At 42.2% G+C, this 19,945-nt stretch overlaps 2 protein-coding genes across 2 annotated transcripts in view; both read right to left on the bottom strand.

Moving 5' to 3' along the window:
* Nucleotides 1-7,762: 7,762 nt before the first annotated feature.
* ZNF22 (zinc finger protein 22) lies at nt 7,763-12,497 on the bottom strand. The gene is made up of 2 exons (XM_090279228.1): nt 12,237-12,497; nt 7,763-9,741 (listed from the first exon to the last, which is right to left on the bottom strand). Exon 2 carries the CDS (start codon nt 9,650-9,652, stop codon nt 8,975-8,977), a length of 678 nt encoding a protein of 225 aa, XP_090135354.1. The 5' UTR covers nt 9,653-9,741; nt 12,237-12,497; the 3' UTR covers nt 7,763-8,974.
* Nucleotides 12,498-15,079: 2,582 nt separating this feature from the next.
* RASSF4 (Ras association domain family member 4) overlaps nt 15,080-19,945 on the bottom strand; it is a 32,355-nt gene continuing 27,489 nt past the window's right edge. The window contains 1 exon segment of the mRNA XM_090277837.1: nt 15,080-19,894. Within this exon segment, the coding sequence (XP_090133963.1) occupies nt 19,834-19,894 (61 nt within the window). The 3' untranslated portion in view covers nt 15,080-19,833.

The following is a 19,945-nucleotide window of genomic DNA, read 5'->3' as shown; positions in this document are numbered from 1 at the left end:
ATATAGACCAGCGGTTCTCAACCTGTGGGTCGCGACCGCCTTTGGGGGTCGAATGATCCTTTCACAGGGGTCGCCTAAGACCATCGGAAAACACATATATAATTATTGTTTTGGGGATTAATCGCTATGCTTTAGTTATGGTGGGGGTCACCACAACATGAGGAACTGTATTAAAGGGTCGCGGCATTAGGAAGGTTGAGAACCACTGATATAGTCGGTCCTGAGGACTGTTCCAATGAGCTCGGGAAGGATGTCTGTGCTGCTGCTGTGGGCGGACAGTCCCTATATCTGCAGGCCCTTCCATCTGCCGTCTGGTTCCAGCCCAGGGGTGGCTTCACCCTGCCCAGATGGTCTCTCCTTTGTTAGAAGTGAAGTCCCCGCTATGACTGTACTGCTGTGTTTTCCCCTTCAGATCTGTTGCTTTTTGCTTTACATATTTAGGTTCTCCTTTGTTGGGTGCATAAATATTTACAAATTTTATATCATCTTGATGAATTGACCTCTTATTATGTAATGATGTCCTTCGTCTCTAGTATAGACCTTGACTGAAAGTGTTTTGTCTGACCTAAGAACAGCTGCCCTACACGCCTGATTTCCACCTGCACGGAACACCTTTCCCTCCCTGCGCTGCCGGCCTTCCTGTGTCGCCAGAGCTCAAGCGGGTCCCTTGAAGGTGGTGTGTAGTTGGTTCTTGGTTTCTTTTTTTTTTTTAAAAACCCATTTAGCAACTCTGTATCTTTTGGAGAATTTAGTCTATTTACATTTAAAGTAATGACTGCTAGAGATAGACTTAATGTTACCATTTTAATTGTTTTCTGATTGTTTATTTTTAATTATTTTTTTCCTCTCTTGCCTTTTTTTATGATTTGATGATATTCTTTACTGGTGTGCTTAGATTCCTTTCTCTTTATCTTCTTGTATTTATAATAGTCTTAAGTTGATAACTCCATTTTTGAAGTTGGATTCTAGTTGATTATAAACTTTATACTTCATTGATCATTTTTCTGAGAAATCTTAGAAAACTTTTGCGAGGACATTGGTTATTTACTATTTTGATTCACATGGCTTGTGCCATATTTTGCAAACAGGATTTCAGTAGTTTGAATATATACACACATACATCATTGTTTGGGGTAAAAGGGACATTTTCCTCTGTAATAATATCAGCAGACAGACCCAGGTTCTAACCCTAAGTCCTGCCCCCATCCAGCTGTGCAGCCTGAGGCAGGTTATCACAGGAGTGACTTGTGTGGGCTGTTGGAGGTCCTACTGCGTGCTGCTCTGATGCTGTGCGGGCTGCTGGAGGTCCTACTGCATGCCGCTCTGATGGTTGTTTGTAGACATAGCACCTGCCGCCCGTTATCATGACCCTCCATAGAGCAGTTGTTCCCTTAGCAGCTTCAGAACTTGTGAAGGTTGGTTCACCTCCATAGCTATTTCGAAGCCAGCTTTTCCTCTGATTCCGGTCAGCTCCCCTACTCCGGGGCTCTCCCTCCCAGCAGGTAATGGTTGTGCCGGGGGGCAGGCCGGGGACCCCTCGGGTCCAGGGGGAGTGGAGAGCCGGGAGCATAGGGTTGGGAGCGCGGTCCTGCCGCAGCCGCAGACTCGCGTCTGGCCTCGGGGCCTCCAGTCCCTGAAAATGGCAAGTGTGGTCCAACTATAGTTCAAGTCAACTATAGTTCAACATCATGAAAAATAAACCCATCATTGAACAGATACGTGATATGTTTATATTACAGATAAATGTCTTATGATGAGAAAAAGTATTTTCTATAAAAATGTGCTGCCTTGTGTGTACATTATTTCATATTTTTGGTATTGTGTCTTTGGGAACAATACTAGAAACATAATTTCCAGGTCAAAGGTAATTGCATATATACATCTGCTGGATATTGCCAAATTACCCTCTGTAGGGGTTCTGACAATTTGTATTCCCATCAACAATGTGTGAGTTTGGCCGATTCCCCACAGCCATGCTAACTAAATAGGGCTGACACTCTTGAATGATACCAATCTAAAAGGCATGAAACCATAGGTTCTTGTACTTATAGTTTGTTTCTCATTATTATTGTTTCAGTCAAGGTCCAGCCAGGAAAAAAAGACACCAGACGAATTATTTCAATAGTTAACAAAATACAGGTAAAATGTTAAACACAAATTGGTGGACTAACAGGCAAAACAAACAAGCCATGGGATAACAGAAAGATAGTAAGTCTAATCAGCTATATTAAAACTTTTTATATTTGAATATATAGAGTGACTTTGGTTTTTTAACTGAAGCCTAACTTCTTTCCATGACTGTCCACAAATCATCGTATTGCCCCCCACTGACTGACCGGCTCAAATTCTGACATTTAGCATTTTAATCGCACTGAATAGAGAGGCTTCTTCTATCCTACGTAACCCATTTAGATTGCCTTGAACATAAGGTTACAGCTAGGTAGAGGGTCTTCACTGAAATCTGAAAAAGATATTGATTTCACAAGCTTTGTTTAAATCAGCATGCCTGTCTCAAGTTCCTAAATTTAAAAAAATTTGTTCCTGAGAGGTCTCTTGACAAATTAGGAGGCAGGGTAGTACACTCCACAAGCCAATCTTGTCCCAATTTCAGAGAGAATATAGAAAACAACCCTGCTGGGACTTTGGTCTTGGGATTCTGGCTTCCAGAACTGTGAGAAAAATCAACGCCTGCTGTTTAAGTCTGTGGTATCCTGTTATGGCAGCCCAATCAGACTAATACACTATCTAATATGTATAAAGCACCTGTCACAGAATGGTGCAAATTAATTAATTTCCTTCAGTATCTTCCACACTTCAGACACAAATATCAGATTTCCTCTTACACTTTTCCATCCAGATATTATACCATCACAAGCATCTCAAGATCAGCGTTTTCTAAGATAAATTATTCATCTTTCTCAAACTTCCTATTCACCTAGACTAGAAAACTTCATAATTGTATTTCCTTTCTTGTTTGCACCTCAAATCTGATATGTCTTCAGGTCTGTCCATTTTGTCACCACAGTATTTCTTCTGGACCCTACTTTAAACATTTCTTCCTACTTGGATATTCTAATTGTCCTCTTGACTTTCAGTAACACCAAGTGGTCTCCTTAATACAAGTCTATCTTTCAAATAATTTGGAAAAGTTTCTCTAAATTACCAACTTAAAATCTCTTCCAAAAACATCATCAACTTTCCAATTTTGGCAGATCTGGAATTGTTTGGTCATAAACTTGATATATTTTTTAAAAATGTGTGTTTAAAAGCTTGCAATGTCCTGAACGCACTCCAGATGTGGTTTTAAAGAGAAAAACCGAGTTTGGGGCCATTTGAAAGTTGGAAATGACATTAGTTTTCTAAAGTTATATACATTCTATGTGTATGTATTTTAGAATTCAAAGAGCAAAAAAAAGAATATGGGTCGTTGAAAAATAATCATTCAATTTAGGGGAAGGTGAGGTAAGTGGCTTTCCAGGTCCCTTCAGACCTGGTGCCATTTTATACATTTACTCTTTCATTAATTACTCAAGTCACTCAATAAATATGTACCATGTGCAAGGCCAAAGAATGAATTATTCAATGAGCAAGGATCTCCAAGAGAATAGAAAAGATTGAAGAAGAGGGATAAGGGTGGCAGATGGGGGAAGTTCTAGGTGGAACTCTCTTGCTAGGTAGGCATAGTAGCTGACAGCCAGGCTGGGAACTTTCTAGAACTACTTACTGTCAGAACATGGAGGCAGCTGGACTGTCCATCTGAACTTTTGATGTATGCAAATAAACTATGCAAATTAACCTGGTCCTAGCCACTCCCATAGGAAATAAAAATGAACTTTTGCTCATTTCCCAAAGAAATGTTGATGGACCTAGCATGACATATTGACTGGTCTGGTGGGGGAAAAGCAGGGAGATGTAAATAACCTGCTGAATGTGTTGATGGGTAAACTCACCCTAACCAAAATGTGTGTTTAGCAAAGTGTGGAGATGGCACCTGCAGACACACAGGTAAGCGATTCCTACGGACCTGCGTGTGTGATTGGGAATTTCCATTCCTGCTTCCTTCCCCCTTTCTGCCTTCTCCTTTTCTCTTGCTCCTACAGGCCTCCATGTGTGACCAGGGGTCTCCACTCCCCCTACTTTCCCTCTCCTCTTTTCCTCTTTCCCCTTTCTCCTATGAGCCCTCAAGGTGGACCAGGAGTCACCTTTCCCCCACTTCCCTTGCTCCTACAGGCACTCAAGTTGGTCCAGAAGTTTCCTCTTCCCTATACCCTCTTCCCCCTCAATAAACCCATTGTCTAATCTTACAGTGGTTTCTGGGTGATTTCTCAGAGCAAGGCTACCTGACATTCACCTCTTTCTCTAACTTTCTTCGGGTCCTTCCTCTTGGCCTTTCTCCATTAAAACTTTCAATTGAATGACTACTACAAGCCAAGAGCTCACAGTGTAGTAGTAGAGAGGAAGGAGAGACTGAAACATGAATCACTACAATTCAGTTTAAAGGAAGAACATCTAAAGAAGGTTCAAGGCCAACTTCCTGGAAGCCTAACTCAGAATATAGTTCAAAGCAGAATAAGCAGTTACAGAGCAGTTTGGAGTTGTTGTCATTCAGTGTGAGGCAGGGAATGAACCCCAAAGCAGGAGATAAAACCCTGTAGATCCAATTAACAAAGTGGGTCTGTTCTGGGATAGTTTTTCTTCTAGCCATATGGTTATTTTTCACTGGATCATCACCTTTTAACCTATGCTCTAAAAACCTTCCTGCACCCAATGATATTTAAAGCTCTCCTGGAGGCCCATTCCAGCCTGATCTCCCACAACACTCTCAGATGAAACTGGAATGCTAATAAGACAGCTACTTGCTGCTGTTCCCTGAGATTCTTCTGTGCTTCGCAGCTTCCACTGCATCATATACTTCTGCCTCTCCCCTTGTTTCTTCCTGCTGCCCACGACCCCCACCTCCTCGACCCCCTTGCACACAGTTACACACAGAACCTTTTTGTACTTAAAAATCTAGTCCAGGTGTGGCAAGATGATAAGAAGGGTTGGGACTTTTAAAATCTGGATTTCTGGTTTCTCTTGAAAAATCAAAAGAGCTGGCATATGTGTGTCTGAATATCTGTGTGGCAAAAATTGGCTGAAACTGAGTCAGGTTATTTTAAATGGACAGGTGCATTCCAGTTTACATGACTCATTTACATTAGCTGCCTGGCCTCACCAGCCTTTTGGGTTTGTATTCTCTAACCTAATAATGTTAAATAAATATCATCCCCTTTTTAAAATTTTACTTTTTAATCCTCACCTGAGGATATGTTTATTGATTTGGGGGGAGTGGTGGTATTGATGTTAGTTGCCTCTTCTACATGCCCCGATCAGGGATAGAACCTGCAACCCAGGTAAAGTATCACCTTTTTAAAGATCCCTTCCTTCTTTTCTGTACCAGATGTTGTAAGTTATTCCTTTGAAAGGCAATCACACTGTATTCATCACATTTTAATGTTACTTTGAGTATAATTTGCCTTTTCTACCAGTTTTTTATATACATGGCGGTGCTCAACAGATATTTATCATACTTCTCAAAAATATGAAATTATTTTACCTCCCTAACATGGGGAATAAATACTGTGTTTGTGGCCATGGACTTCTATTTTTAAGAGATACTCCTACCTGTCAAAAAATTCATACAGGTTTTTAAATTTTCCTTAGAAACTTATTAGGTGATTCTTGGCCTTTATAAGTATCCCTAAGAATCCTGACTCAGCAAAAACAAAATCTCACCTTTAAATTTATGGGAAGTAGTACTTTTGCCACTTAACAATTTCAGATTTGATTTAATAGCTTTCTCTGCCTCTCATGATCTAACCTGATCAGTAAATTCTAAACAATGTCCAAACACATGCTAAGGCTTCTACCTGCATTAGGTCATTTTAATTCCCTCCACAACTCAACCATAGGTATCTTAACCAATTTAGTCAAGAACAAAAATTCAAATTGCCCCGTTGCTAGATAACCAAGATGTAAATCCAAGTAGGTTGACCCTCAAGGCCCCAAATTCTTCATCATTAAATCCTGTCCATCCTTATCAAAGATTAATATTATGTATGTATCTCGGACACCATTTCACATAAGCACATCACTGCTCTCAATAATGGGTTATAGCAGTGGTTCTCAAAGGGTGTCCTGGACTAGCATATCACCATTGCCTGGGAGCTTGTTAAAAATATAAATTATTTTATTGTCCAGACTTACTGAACTAGCAATTCTGGGAGTGGACCAGAAATCAGTATTTTAGCAAGCCTTCCAGGTGATTCTGATGCACGCTGAAATTGAGAATCACTGGGTCAGAGGTCCCTCCTTTGTGCCCTCATAGTACCCTCTGCTTTACTCATTTACATAGTTTTCTAATTCTTCTACTTAATTACACACTTAACCTAAATTCCTTTAAGCTAAGGCTGTCTTGATCAGTTATATATCTACCACACTTATTAGGTGATTGAATAAATGAAAAGAACATGGAAATGAAGAATTTTTAACAACCTGTCTTACTCATTGGTGTAGGACAGAAGAAATTTCAGCAGTACAACGACCTTGAAGCTTCCCTCCCCCTGCTCAATAAGACATCCAGAGATTGTATAGAAAAGGAGCCAAAACAATAAAGGAATTCAGCTTGGTATACCTGAGTTATGGGTGGAAATTCAGCACATTAAGGGGCAGCATATTTTCATACAAGTGTATTCAAAGAAGTAGTGCGTATGACTCACATTCTACTGTTACTCATTTCTAATGGTGCAACATTTCCATTCATTCATTAATTTAGAACAGCTATAATTTTTTTTCTTCCTTAAGGTGGTCCTAAAAGGAGTGTACGGCTGCACTGCCACATGCTGTTACCACAGAAGGCTACTACAAGTGTACTGACCTATTTACTCCCAGTTTTATGACTTTTTAAGAAGAAATGAAAACCACAAACTGGGAATACATCAAAATCTGAAAGTATCTGCTTCATTTTTATAGTGAACAGAGAAAAAGTCTATTCAGGATAAAAATGTAAACTATAAGATCTAACAATATATAGGTCTTTCTGTAGCAGGACCCTGTGTGGCTGATGTAAAAATTGCAAAATTCGTTATATTTAAGAAAGTGGTATTAGTCCCAGTCAGAAGTTACTCCAGACATAAAACTGCTAAAAATATCACTGATTATAGATCCTCAAAATGGCTCCTTAGCCACATCCCTGCTTCAAAGTGCCTTGGCTGTGGTTAATAGGACACTTGCTAAACAGCCAAAGATCAAGTCTTCTGTAAAATATAACTGTACCCTGGCTGCTGTGGCTCAATGGATTGAGTGCTGGCCTTTGAACCAAAGGGTTGCTGGTTCAATTCCCAGTCAGGGCACATGCCCGGCTTGCTGGCCAGGTTCCCAGCTGGGGGCACATGAGAGGCAACCACACATCGATGTTTCTTTCCCTTTCTTTCTCCCTCCCTTTCCCTCTCTCTAAAAATAAATAAAATCTTAAAAAAAAAAAAGATAACTGCAATTACCGCATACTCACAAAACACTTTTGTGGATATCCTGCTAGATGAAACTGTTGTCAGTAAGGGCATGTTCTATGACACTGCCTTAAGTACAAGGCCAGGAGGCAGGAAAAGTTCAACTCTGAGGAAATCAAAAACAGGCAAAACAAGCGACTCTTCCAAAGCTGTGATTTTAAATGTTGCCTAAATCATTAAAACACTTTCCCAGAAGAAAAATAAATAGAGGTTGGTAGTATGCAAAATATTGCATTTATTTTTGTGAATAACTGTCATTAAGACACCGGCAACTGGCATGATTATAAAAGACACAAAAAAATTAGAAGAACGTTAGCATTCAATAGAACTAGAATCTGAGCTGAAGGCTGCTGATCAGAATGTCAGACGCTTAGCACTGTTCTGATGGTAGCTGAGACATATGTTTGCTAAACTGTAAATAATTCACATAATCAGAAAAGGTTAACTTCGATTTCTAAATCTACACATTAAGCTACAACACACTGACATCTGCATTAAATAATTTTTGCTGTTGACAAACATTTGTTTAGGGTTACCTAAAGCTCTCAAAAGAGAAAGCAGGAAGGTGTGTAAATTGTAAATTTTTTAAGTAAACAAGTTGAGATTGTTTTGGTAAAATATGTTTTAATTACTTATTCTTGTAGATCTAAAATGCTACCTCAGTTTGTCAGAGCACAAGAGAATGCCAAAAGAAGTAAAAAAGCATAGGGATGTATCAATATAAATCCATTCCAACTTATGGAAAACAACTGACACAGTGTGAAATTCTCTTAAAGAATAGTGTTAATAGGAATAAGAGATTTACGGTCTAATTCAGTTTTCACTCTAACTTCTAGTGTATCTCTAAGAATTTGGAGAAAAACAGGGAAATTCTATTCCTTTAACAACTGTCTATAAGAAGGAAAGAAACAGATGGACTTTGTTAAATTAACAATTTGTGAACATGAATACATTTTAATTTAGTGAATCTTAAGTCATACTTACAAACCAAAGATTAATATACTACAAAACTTTACAATCATAAAATCTCACCTATTACAGAACTCCAAAAGCAATGGGATTAACTTCCCTTTTAATTATTCCTTCAACACAAAGTCTTAAATATGAGTAGTCACTGAAATTCCTTCATTTTTACATGCCATTAAAACATGATTGTTTTTGTCAAAATTTTGCATGAAGCACTTTCAGACAAGGTCAAGGATCTCACAGTCTCTCAAAACATATTTTCAGTTCTTTGTAGTTCCAAGTTACATTAAAGAAATGAGAAGGCAGTTGGACTCATGTAATTTCTTTCTTCCCAATGTCATTAAACTCCAAATGTTTCCATGCTAGGAAAGGATATGGTATTTAAGTGCTCTATTACAAAGTATCTCTAGTTCTAAAAGAGTGTTTTTCTTCTTCTTTAACAGGGCTGAAACAGTGCCTCTTTAGCGAATACTAGCCACTGGCTTCCTTCGTGTACCAGCTTTCCAAGATGATAGTAAGTGAGTTTTTGACCTAATAATTTTGCCCGGAGTTTTGTGAGGCTTCTTTTCTTTGTGCACCTTCATGTGCTGCCTAAGATGAGAGCTCTGGCTGAAGCACTTGCCACATTCACTGCACTGGTAGGGCTTCTCCCCTGTGTGGGTTCTCTGATGCTGAATAAGGTGGGAACTCTGGCTGAAACATCGGCCACACTCATCACACTGATAGGGTTTTTCTCCAGTATGAATTCTCTGGTGCTGAATGAGATTTGAGCTCTGTTTAAATTTTTCTCCACACTCATCACATTTATATGGCTTTTCCCCAGTATGGATCCGTCGATGCTGAATGAGATTAGAGCTTTGAAAGAAACTTTTCCCACAATCAGCACATTTATGGGATTTCTTTCCAGTATGGATCTTCTGATGTTGAAAAAGAGTTGAGCTCTGACTGAAACTTTTTTCACATTCAGTACATTTATAGGGCTTCTCATCCAAGCTTCTTCTTAATCTACTTAATTTTGAGTCAAACCGAACAGTCATTCCCCATTTCTGCCGCTGCCGGCCTATTTTGCGCTGGTTCTCAGACGCCTTTCCTTGGCTTGAGCTCCAAGAAATACCTCCCTTAAGTTTACCTAACCGCATGGTGAAGAGCCAAATGTAATCTTAACAAAGTCTACTCTCTTCTTCTGAACTAATGTTTCTCTTCCCAGAGCTACACAGCTCAGAATTTTCTGGGTGTAGAAGAAAAAAATAAAAACAAATTACAGATGATATGTTAATAATTCAACTTTATATCTCTTTAGATCCATCAAAATTGCATCCATTTTTAAATTAAAAATGTATTCAATACATATGAAAACAAAAACAATTCTGGGGAAAAAAATACTTACAAAATAATTCTAATAATTCCAGAGTTTAAACTTGATATTACCAAATAAAAGTTTTAATATTTACTCCCGTATTAAACTTCAATTCACTGGCGACTAATTAAGGAGTCCAAATTAGAAATAAATGAAAAAACATACTACTTTATTAAATATTTATCATCTGTTTAGCCATTCTACTTTCACAGCTATAAATAACAACTTAGCTCTTTCAGCATAAATTTTTTGAAAGTAGGAACTACTTTATAAGGAATGGTAAGTTTCTGTGAGGTGATAAATGCTGGATGAGAAAAACATCAATGAAGAGATGCTTTATTATGTTTTTCTAGATCTGAATGATCAAAGAGGGCAATTCTTTGAAAACCTGAAACAAGACTGTTTTTTGAAAGAGAAAGAAAAATTTTTAAAGAACTTTTATAGGATAGTGAAATAAAACAGTAGGAAAAAGGGTGGTTAAGTAGAACATAAGAAAAGGAGGAGGAGGAAGTTTACATGTAAAAATAGGTATGGAGTTAAAAAAATATCCAAATGCTGCAAAAATACAAAATTTCAAGTAAATTAATTTCATTTCTTTACATATCGTCGGCAGCCGTCCGTCTCGAGAGACGATGGTGTAGCTTCTTAAGAGTCTATCTGCACCGCCGAGAATGGCTGTGCAGTCCAACTCGGGAGTGACACGGTATCTGTCTCCTCCCGTGTTGAATCGACATCTTGTGATGACGCTGGAGTGTCCTCTCCAGTGAAGCTGAAGCTACAGAGCCTGGGCAGGGTGATATGGAGGGTCTGCTGTTGCCCATGCAGCAGACCCCCCCTCTCTTCGCAGCTGAAGGGTCCAAGGGAAAGGCGGAGTCAATACAGCTTGGCTTCAGGTGCGCCGCAGGAGTTGCCGGTGTTGACTACAACGTCAAACCGCCTTAGGGGCTCCGGCTCCGGATTTTCTGTCGGGGTTTACTCCCTTAGCCTTTCCCCTGAAGAGGTATGCCGCAAGGCAGCGGAGGTTTTTTGGAGTCAGAGTTTTCCTTCTCTGATGTGCCCTGACTGGAAGATCGAACCAGCGACACTTAGCTCGCAGGCCGACGCTCAATCCACTGAGCCAAACCAGCCAGGGCTTATTATTTAATAGCTACTAGCATATTCATAACCTGTGGTAGAGAATATATTCTACAACCTGCAAATGCCTTGGCAGATCCCTGTTTTCTTTACATATAAGGTTATTTAAAATGACCATAAACAAGCCACAAATGTGAAAATGTAAGAGGAGCTAGGCTGCAAAATTAATAAATTGTTGTAACTTCTTTCCACATCATATGTCAGGAAGTAGACTTTAAAATGGGAATTACTCTGGCTCTCTGCAAACAAGCTTCTAGAGCAGATCACTGAAAACACAAATAACATCATTGTTCTGCCATTCCTTTATCTTACTGTATAAGAGACTTTTCGGGCTTGCTAGATTTACCTGGATATTTAACAATTACATTTGCTGCAATTATGGTATCAGGAAGAACAAACTGCATACAAAACAAAATTACAGCGCTTTCACTACTCATTCTTTAACTTTAGTAAGTATTTATAGAACATCCATTACAAAGAGACATTTGTTAGGTTCATGGTGTTAAAAGTTTTTAAAAATTAGCACACTTTTTAATACTATGGAAGTCAGATAGGTAGGGGCTCAGAGACTACTATATCCACCTAGAACACACTACAGATGAGGAAATCATACTAACAGCTTGCATGGCAGGCACCGTGCTAACCTACTTGACTTGACTCCCACAGTAGTCTGACCGCTGGGCCTACGCTCTCAGTGGCAGAACCGATATGCTGCTACACTTCCAACGCCAAGTTCAGCACAGGGTTTGGGGAGCTGCATCATTCCACTCAGGTGCGAGTATGACGGTAAGCTTGAGTGATGGGAGCCGCTAGTAGTGGGAACATGGGTAACTGGAATGCGCCTGTTTTTCATATGTTAAGTCAGGATGACAATAAAGCAGCTACGTCAAACGGGTTATGAGTTCTAAGTGAGTCAATATTTGTAAATCCCGCAGAACAGCCCTGTGTGGTACCCAAACATCTGTTCTATGTTTTAATCCTGAAATGCGCAGCGCGACGAAGGTCAGGAGGCCCGGGCCCGCCTGCCTCGGGCCCCAATTGTCTCCCGTTAAGGCCTCCACCCTCCCGAGGCCTCCTACGGCAGCTCCTCACAGGCCAGGCCCGCCCGCTTTTTCCGCCCCCAGCCCGAGGCCGCGGCCGCCACTGAGACAGCCGGGGTCGTGCCGCCCCACTGCAGCCAGCTCGCGCCCTGCGGCTCCTCAGCACACGGCGGGACCCCAAACCCAACTCACCGTTCTCAACCCGCCACCTCCGTCGCTTCCTCGGTGGGCGTTCCAGTCCCGAGTCACCGGAAGTGAAGGCCCTGCCAGTCGTCCGCACCGCCGCAGTCGCTCTAGGAACATGGCGGAGCGCCCCTCTATGGTCCTAGTCCACCGGACTGAAGAAACTGTTCCAGCCGTTTTCTTCTAGGGAGCTTGGGAAGGCGTCCGGGGGCCGCTTCCTTTGTGGCCTGCGAACCACAGCCAGCGTGGTGCCTGTCACTCTCTGGACCTAAATGCCAGCCTGCCCAATTCAAGAGTTCTTTATGCAAATATCGAGCACTTACTAATTTTAAGGGCTACTTTTGGAGAGCCTAAATTGTTCTTGATCTTTTTCATGAGTCACCTTATTTTACTATAACCAAAAAGCCTCCGCAAGACCGAAATGATCATACTCATTTTACATATCAGGAAACCAAGGCTTAGAAGAAGTTTGCTGAAGTTTACAGTATGCAACTGGATGACCAAGGATTGGAACAGGTCTTTCTCTGAAGTCTCCTGATTTTCAACACACCCACTGAATCTTCAGCCTTGCTTGGATCCTCCTCCTCAGCCGTGCTCGCCAGTGCTGGGTCATCTGACCTCATCCCTGCCAGTAGCATGGCTTCAGGTACCATCTTAAGCGCTGAAGACTACTGAACTAGTAACTCCAGTTTCACCCTGAGATGCAAATATTATTGAACTCCAGATTTGTATATCCAGTCGATTACCCGGTACTATTTGCATGTGTGATGAACACTGCAAACTTAACATACCCCTGAATGAATTTACAATATTCACCCAACCTACTGCTTCAACAGTCTTCATTGCAGCAACTAATGGCAACTCCATCTTTTCAGTTGCTCAGGCCCAAAATCTCTGTCATTGTTAACTCTTTTTCATGCAAAACCCAAATCCAATCCATTGAAATTCTGTTGGCTTTATCTTCAAAATATGTCCAGAATCAAGCCACTTTTACCTCCACTGCTATAACCTCCAGCAAGCTGCTATCATTTCCTGCCTGGACTATTGCAATGGCTTCCTCACTGGTCTCCTCAGAGTCTACTCACAGCCCCAGAGTGATCCTCTTAAGACTCAAGTCAGATCATGACATTAATTTTGTTCAAAACCTCCACAGGTTTCCCATGTCATTAAAACAAAAGCCCATGGCCTCACAGTGGTACACAAAGCTGTCATGGTCTGTTTCTTGTTCTTTGTTGTGTCTGCATTGCTCAGCAGGTAGCAGGTGCTCAGCAAGTATTTGTTGAATGAATGAATTTATAAGATGCCTCATTGTTTAGAAAGTGTTTTTACATCTATTCTCTGGCCATTCATCTTTACTATAATCTCATGATGCAGAGGTCATTATATCTGTTGTACAGATCAGTAAAAGGAGGCCGAGCGAGGGAGACTTGCCTGAGGTAACACAGTCAGTTGATGGTAGAGGCCAAGGTAACTCAAACCAGTTTTCTGCTCTGTACGTGGGAAAGCATGGAACTGACTAAGGCCTGGACACAGAATGTCAACCCAATAACCAAGATAATAGCTAGACTGCTGTAAAAGTTAAATGAGATATTTTAAGTCACTTAGCACAGTACATAACACATAAATATGAGGCATTGCTATTACTTTTATTATTTAATTATTATTAGAAGTTGGAGGGGGTGGGAGTAGCAGGCAGTGGCCAGAGATAGTTTAGGAAAAGTTGTGTGGACCCTGAGAAAGAAGTTACCTACCAAGAAGGGCTCAAGTTATTTAACTGGGCTCAAGTTTAAAAGCAGAGCCTAGCAGTCCTTTCTAAACATGGACCTTTAGTGCAAGCCATACTTCAGGGAGAAGCCTCCCATGAACTGCCTGCCTGCATTGTATTTCTGACTTCTGAGTGAGCCCTTATAAAGGAGTTGCTAGAAATGTATTTCAGCCAATAGGACTGAGGCTCCCCCCCCCCCACCCCGCAACCAATCAGCTGTGTAGCTATATTCCCCCTCCCCCATCAACACCTTCACTGACCAATTATAGCATTCCCATTTTGACCAATCAAGACAGTGTTTTTTAGACCAAACTGCAAGGATTTGGAGTCTTCATTTGCATGAGACCAGGAGTGGGGACTTCTGTCTATATAAGTTAGCTCCCCTCTGGCTGGGGAAGCACAGTGCCCCTTCTACCAAAGATTGAAGGCTGTGTTTCCTCTGCTGGTGTGCTGAAACACTGAAGAACAGCAGAGCTGAGGGAAACAGTGCAGAGCTGTCTAACCCCAGGGTCAACTTGCAGCCATGCTATTCCACAGCCATGCTGCTTCATGATTGAGCTATAACAACACTGAGATGTTGCACACCTGTGTTCTATCACAGTTGAGCTGCTGGCACTGAAAAAATTGACGCTAATGATCATCGCTTGACAGTTTCGATAGCAAAAATGACCGGCTGGGACTATTGTTCTATGTACATTAAAATAAAGCAAAACTTATCTGAAAACATTTTATTAGTAAGACAGCCATTAATTAAACCTTAACTCCTTTCATGTCACACAGAAACGTGGATTATCCCTTTTTCCTGTACATGAAAACAATTGGGCCAGCTATAGAAGGACCAGAGATGTGTAGAGTAGAGAAGTAGAGAAGTGGGTAAAGAAACATAAATTTTAAAAAGGAGAGAGATGAAAGTCATGAAATAAAGGGGTGTGGGTAGCCAAGAGTCAACAGTGTAGGAAGTAAGGATGGAAAAACACAAGAGACAGAAAAGGATATGGGGTGGAAAGGAGGAGGATGATTACAGGGAAAGGAGAGAGTACACAGGCAGGGTTTTATGCCTTTGATTTATTAGTAAATAATAATACTGAATGCTTATTATATGCCAGGCACTGTTTGAAGCACTTGTAATATCTCATTTAACATTCCTGTGGTATGGTTCCTGAGTATATGCTCTGACCTTCTTAGATTTTACATCTCTGCCTATTGCTGTGTGACTTTCAGTGTTTCTTAGCGAACTAATGTTGACTGTATGTGTGAATAGCATTGGCTAGCTGCATGTGAGTAGACAGGAAACTTTGAATCACTGTTTCTGCACCATTCTGTTCTTTCCCTCTGTCTTGAGAATACTGTGTCCCAAGTAGCGGCTGGTCCTTCAGTCTAGGGCCCAAGAGTGAAGACATATGGAGCAGAGATACATATGCCTACCTGCAGCCACCTATAGTCACATGTAACATGAGAGAGGAATAAAGACTCTGATTGTAGTCACTGAGACTTTCGGTGTTATTCATTACTGTAGCAAAGCTGACTAATATATCTCCCACAACTATTAAGAGATAGGAACTGTTATTATTCTCATTTTACGGATGAGAACATGGAAGCAAGTAACTTGCCTAAGGTCACAATTCACATGGCAGAGCCAGGCTTTGCTTTTAACTTCTACATAATACTGTCTCACACATGGGGTTCCAGGTTGCTTTTAAACAAATCACAGTAGTCCCTCTCTATATCGCGGTTCACTTATCGTGGCCTCACTGTATTGCGGGATTTTTAAAAATATTATATTTGATTATTTATCGCAGATTTTTCATTATATCACTGGATTTTGTGGTACTGTATACATATGTTGTTAAAGTTATGTAGGTTTAAGAGTGTAGAATATGTTTAAGAACATAAGTAGTTTTTATAAAAGTGTGGAAAAGGTTAATAAGGGAGTGGAAAAGGTTAATAAGGGACTGAGAATGGTTTATAAGTATGTGGGAAGGGTTTATAAAGCCTTAAATATATATAAATACTAAAATAAATGTAAGGTTCCTACTTCGCGGATTTTCACCTTTCGCGGGGGGGTAGGGGGCGGGGCGTCTAGAACGTAATACCCGGGATAAGTGAGGGAATACTGTAGATTATTGAAAATGGGTACACATATTTATAAAACACAAGGAAAAGGGGGAGAGAGTGGAAGGGATGGAAACAGGTTATGCCACCACCTCCTCCTAACAGCACATCTGTCTAGGGAAACTGGGCCGAGACCAGACACCTTGATGACTGGGGCTTCTCTGGAAACAGTACCCAGCAGTGTGTCTCTGAGTCCCGTGGTATTTTAAAGATTCATTCTAAAAAGAGGCTTCTGGGCTGAGAAAAGTCCTGGCAAGAAAGCTCCCTTTTACTATGGTTTCATCCTCTGCATACCCACTCCCTTGCATGTACATGCGCGCGCGCACGAGCACTGGCTGAACTGGGAGCACTGCTGCCTTGGGCCTGCATTTGGAAACAGTGTAAGGGATGCTGGTCACAATCTGGCTCAAGTGCAGTAACAAGAGTAGCTCATAACCCGAACAATGTTTCTGTGCACGAAGCCTGAGACCCACCAAGCCTGAGACGTTGCTTTGTTTCCTTTGAGTTCCATGGGAAAGGAAACTCTAGGAATTCCCATTTTGGGGCTTGCAGAAAACATTTCAGTTAAAACTCCAGCCAGGAGGGAGCAAAGCCCCACCTATCCTGCAAGCTGTGAGTTCAGGAGTAGGTCAGCAGCTGGTTTTCTCCCAGACAACTGCAACTTGGGGATCTAAATACAGCGTGTGCTTTTAGCTGTTTGTACACTTGGAGCAGGTTGGCTCTGACTGCGCCTCCTGCCTGATAATGGTCGGGGGGTGAGGGGGGCTGCTGCCCACCACGACGCCTGCCAAGGATATATTGCTCTTACTCTGCAACTGCAGGGCACCTACACCCCACCCACATGGGGCACATTGTGGCTTGCCAGGTCCTCCACAAATCACCTGGTAAGACTGGATAAGCCCTGTGCTTTGTTTCCTGAGACTAAGGGGCCAGATGTTCCTGGGTGAATGGCAGTTCTGACAATGAAAAGTTCTTTAATCCATTTTCTGGTAAACATCCCAAGCAGGTAGCATGTGATTGTCACCATGGGAAAATCAAGGTGTTTTTCTATGCCTTTCTATTTGTTCTGGTCAAACCACCCTGTTTTTCCTGAGTGCAGTTTTTCTTTTGCAGTTATGTTGATTTCATTGTGTGTTAATTATTTTTTCTGATTCCTGAGCCCTGGCCTGGGAAGACAGTCCTGTTTTAGGAGACAACACAGTCTCACAGGAATGTTTACTTTATCTTTGGATACATGTATTACGTGAGATGCTAGTTAGTGAAGGAGCATCTGAGAAATACTGTATGGTCTGTGGAGAGAGTAACCTGGAGCTCCGGTAGAAGCTAGCGGAGGAAGTCTGAAACTGTGGCAACCCAGTGAGCTGAATTAAGCAGATTTTTAAATTCCCTCTGAAGAGCATTGATGAAAAGAATGGGTAAGTCCTCAGAAGTGGACATTTCCCATTTTTTGTGCATCTTCCCTTTTCCTGTGCTAGTGAGTTTCTTAGCTATAATATCCAGAAGTAAGTTTTGATAGCATTTTAAAGTGACACTTATCTAGACAAAGATTAAATTAAATAATGTGGTAAAAATTGCAAAACAAAAACACCCTCACCCCACTCAAAAAACAAGCAAACAAACAAACAAGAACAGTGAGTGCTTACAGAGGGGATCCTGATCCCACAGCATCCTGTGTGACAGGCCCTGGCTTGCTCCTACTGGCAAGTGCCTCTTGGGCTGGAATGCCAAACATAGTGTTAACTACTCAGGCTCAGTGTCCAGCCTCCTTCAGGAACCTTCACTGGTTCTCTGCTCTGCTGCTCCCTGACCCTCATGGTGTTTCGAGTGCTTTTCCCAATGAGGAGACCCTAAACATGCGGTGGCCTGTGGCTCTGTCTTTGTCCTTCCAGGGCTGAGGAGAAGCCTTGCAAAGGAAGTCACTCAATTACTGCTAAACAATGGATGGCAGTTGTCCTAGACCCGAGGCTATAAATATGGGCTGGGGAGTAAAAGGATCTGCAGAGGCCTGTTTGATTTGTTTTCTACCCTCTCCTAGGCCTTGCTGCCATCCCACATGAGTCCCTACCTGGAAGATTCCTAATGCTGAGAATCTGTGATTTGGAGTGACCCTATTGTTTACTGTCAAGGCTGCCCACAGACCTCCACCAATGACTGACTCTTCCACACCCTGTGGCTGCCTGTGTCCTCAGGTCCCATACCAATCCCCAGGATATGCACAGAAATAAAGGAGTTATGTTAGTGTTAAAAGCAGTGCTGGGGCTCAGCTGGGGCTTGTCTGCCAAATTCAGTTTACACTGCGCAAGGTAAGAGTCTCAGAAATTAGAGCAGGGGCTCAGGGTGTACACAAGAAAGTGAAAAGAAAGCTTGGTCCTGACTCTTTCTGTTCAGTAGAGCACATCTTTATCAGGCACTTAGGAAACTGTGCTGCCACAGGAGGGCAGACAATAGGAACTGCAGCAGGGCCACCACGTACCTCTCTGCATGTCTCTGTGACAGTGAAGATGGGGGGACACAATCCTGCCTAGAGCTCACCCTGAACAGTGTATCCACACAGCATGTCAGGCCCAAAGCTCTGCTCTTCATGTGTGCCAGTGAGGAGCTGCTGCTGGAAACAGAGATGGAATCCCACCCATATTTGGAAGCCATTGTGGTTCCTCCCCTTTAAGTCTGCTATCCATAGGCCACAGTGGAAAAAGCATTTGGTCTTCAGCTTGCTGACAAACACCACATGACTGACGTAAACTGTTTCATAACTTTGTAAAGGACTTCTTGTTTTAGAAATTCTCTATCAGCTGACAAACCCAAATTGTTCGGTATCTCACCCCAGGAATTCAAAGTCCTTTCTCCTCAAACTGACATTCTCCTCATTGCACCCTTTTGATGGGAAGTACTTAGAGCAGAGGAACACAGCCCAGAGAGGGGCAGGGGACATGGGGACTGATCACTGCCTTCTCAAGCTGCTGCCAGGCAGTCCCTGGACCCTGGACTCTTGCCCACATGGGGTGTCATACTTCCAATGCCATGTGGGCCACCTCCTCTATGTGATCAAATTGGCATACTTTTTGCAGCGAGTTCCTTACAAGAATTCCTTCAGGTCTTGCTGCAGAAGTTCAGAGTTAGTGTTGCAGAGAGAAGACAAGATGCCCATGGCCTTATTCCTGGTCTGGCCTCCACCTCCGAAACACTGGGCTGTGTGAGGCTTATGGGTGACATCAGATGCTTGGAGGCTGTGGTGAAGTGATGGCTGGGAGCAGGGCATATTCCATACCTGCAGGCAGCCTGTTTTTTTTCCCAGTGGAGCTCCTGCATGGCAGCATGAGGTGAAGACAGACAGGGATCTTGTGGTTCATGTGGACAAGGGCTCTGGCCCTGTGGGAACTCTAAGCCAGGCACTGGAAAAACAGATGGAGCCCATGCTCCAGGGGCTTGTGTAGGCTACTGCTCTCTGAATCAGGAGAGGTGTGGCATAAGCAGAACTAATGACACCATCCAGCCACATAATGTGGCTGGTGCCAGAGTCAGGGCTGTTCCTGCTGCTCATGCCTGCATCTGGGTCCTGTGAGCATTCACTATGGAGCCAAGAGACAGGAATATGGGACTCACGGGACTTAGGCAGGTGGAAGCATGGGCGCACAATTTCTCAGGTATTGGCCATCAATTAGGGCCTGGTCACTGGCACTCAGTATGTGCTGGCTGCTGATGGCTTTCAAAGAGGCAGGCACTAGCTGGCTACTTGGCCTCCACCAGCTGCTCCAGGCACTGCAGCATTGTCAGACACAGAGCTTGGAACCTGGAGGGAGACACAGCAATGTGGACTCACTGACACTGTAGGGAAAGGGGT

This window comes from Furipterus horrens, unplaced genomic scaffold (assembly GCF_987537825.1).
Source record: "Furipterus horrens unplaced genomic scaffold, mFurHor1.1.pri manual_scaffold_5, whole genome shotgun sequence".
Lineage (NCBI taxonomy): Eukaryota > Metazoa > Chordata > Mammalia > Chiroptera > Furipteridae > Furipterus > Furipterus horrens.
This window is presented reverse-complemented; position numbering and strand designations above follow the sequence as displayed.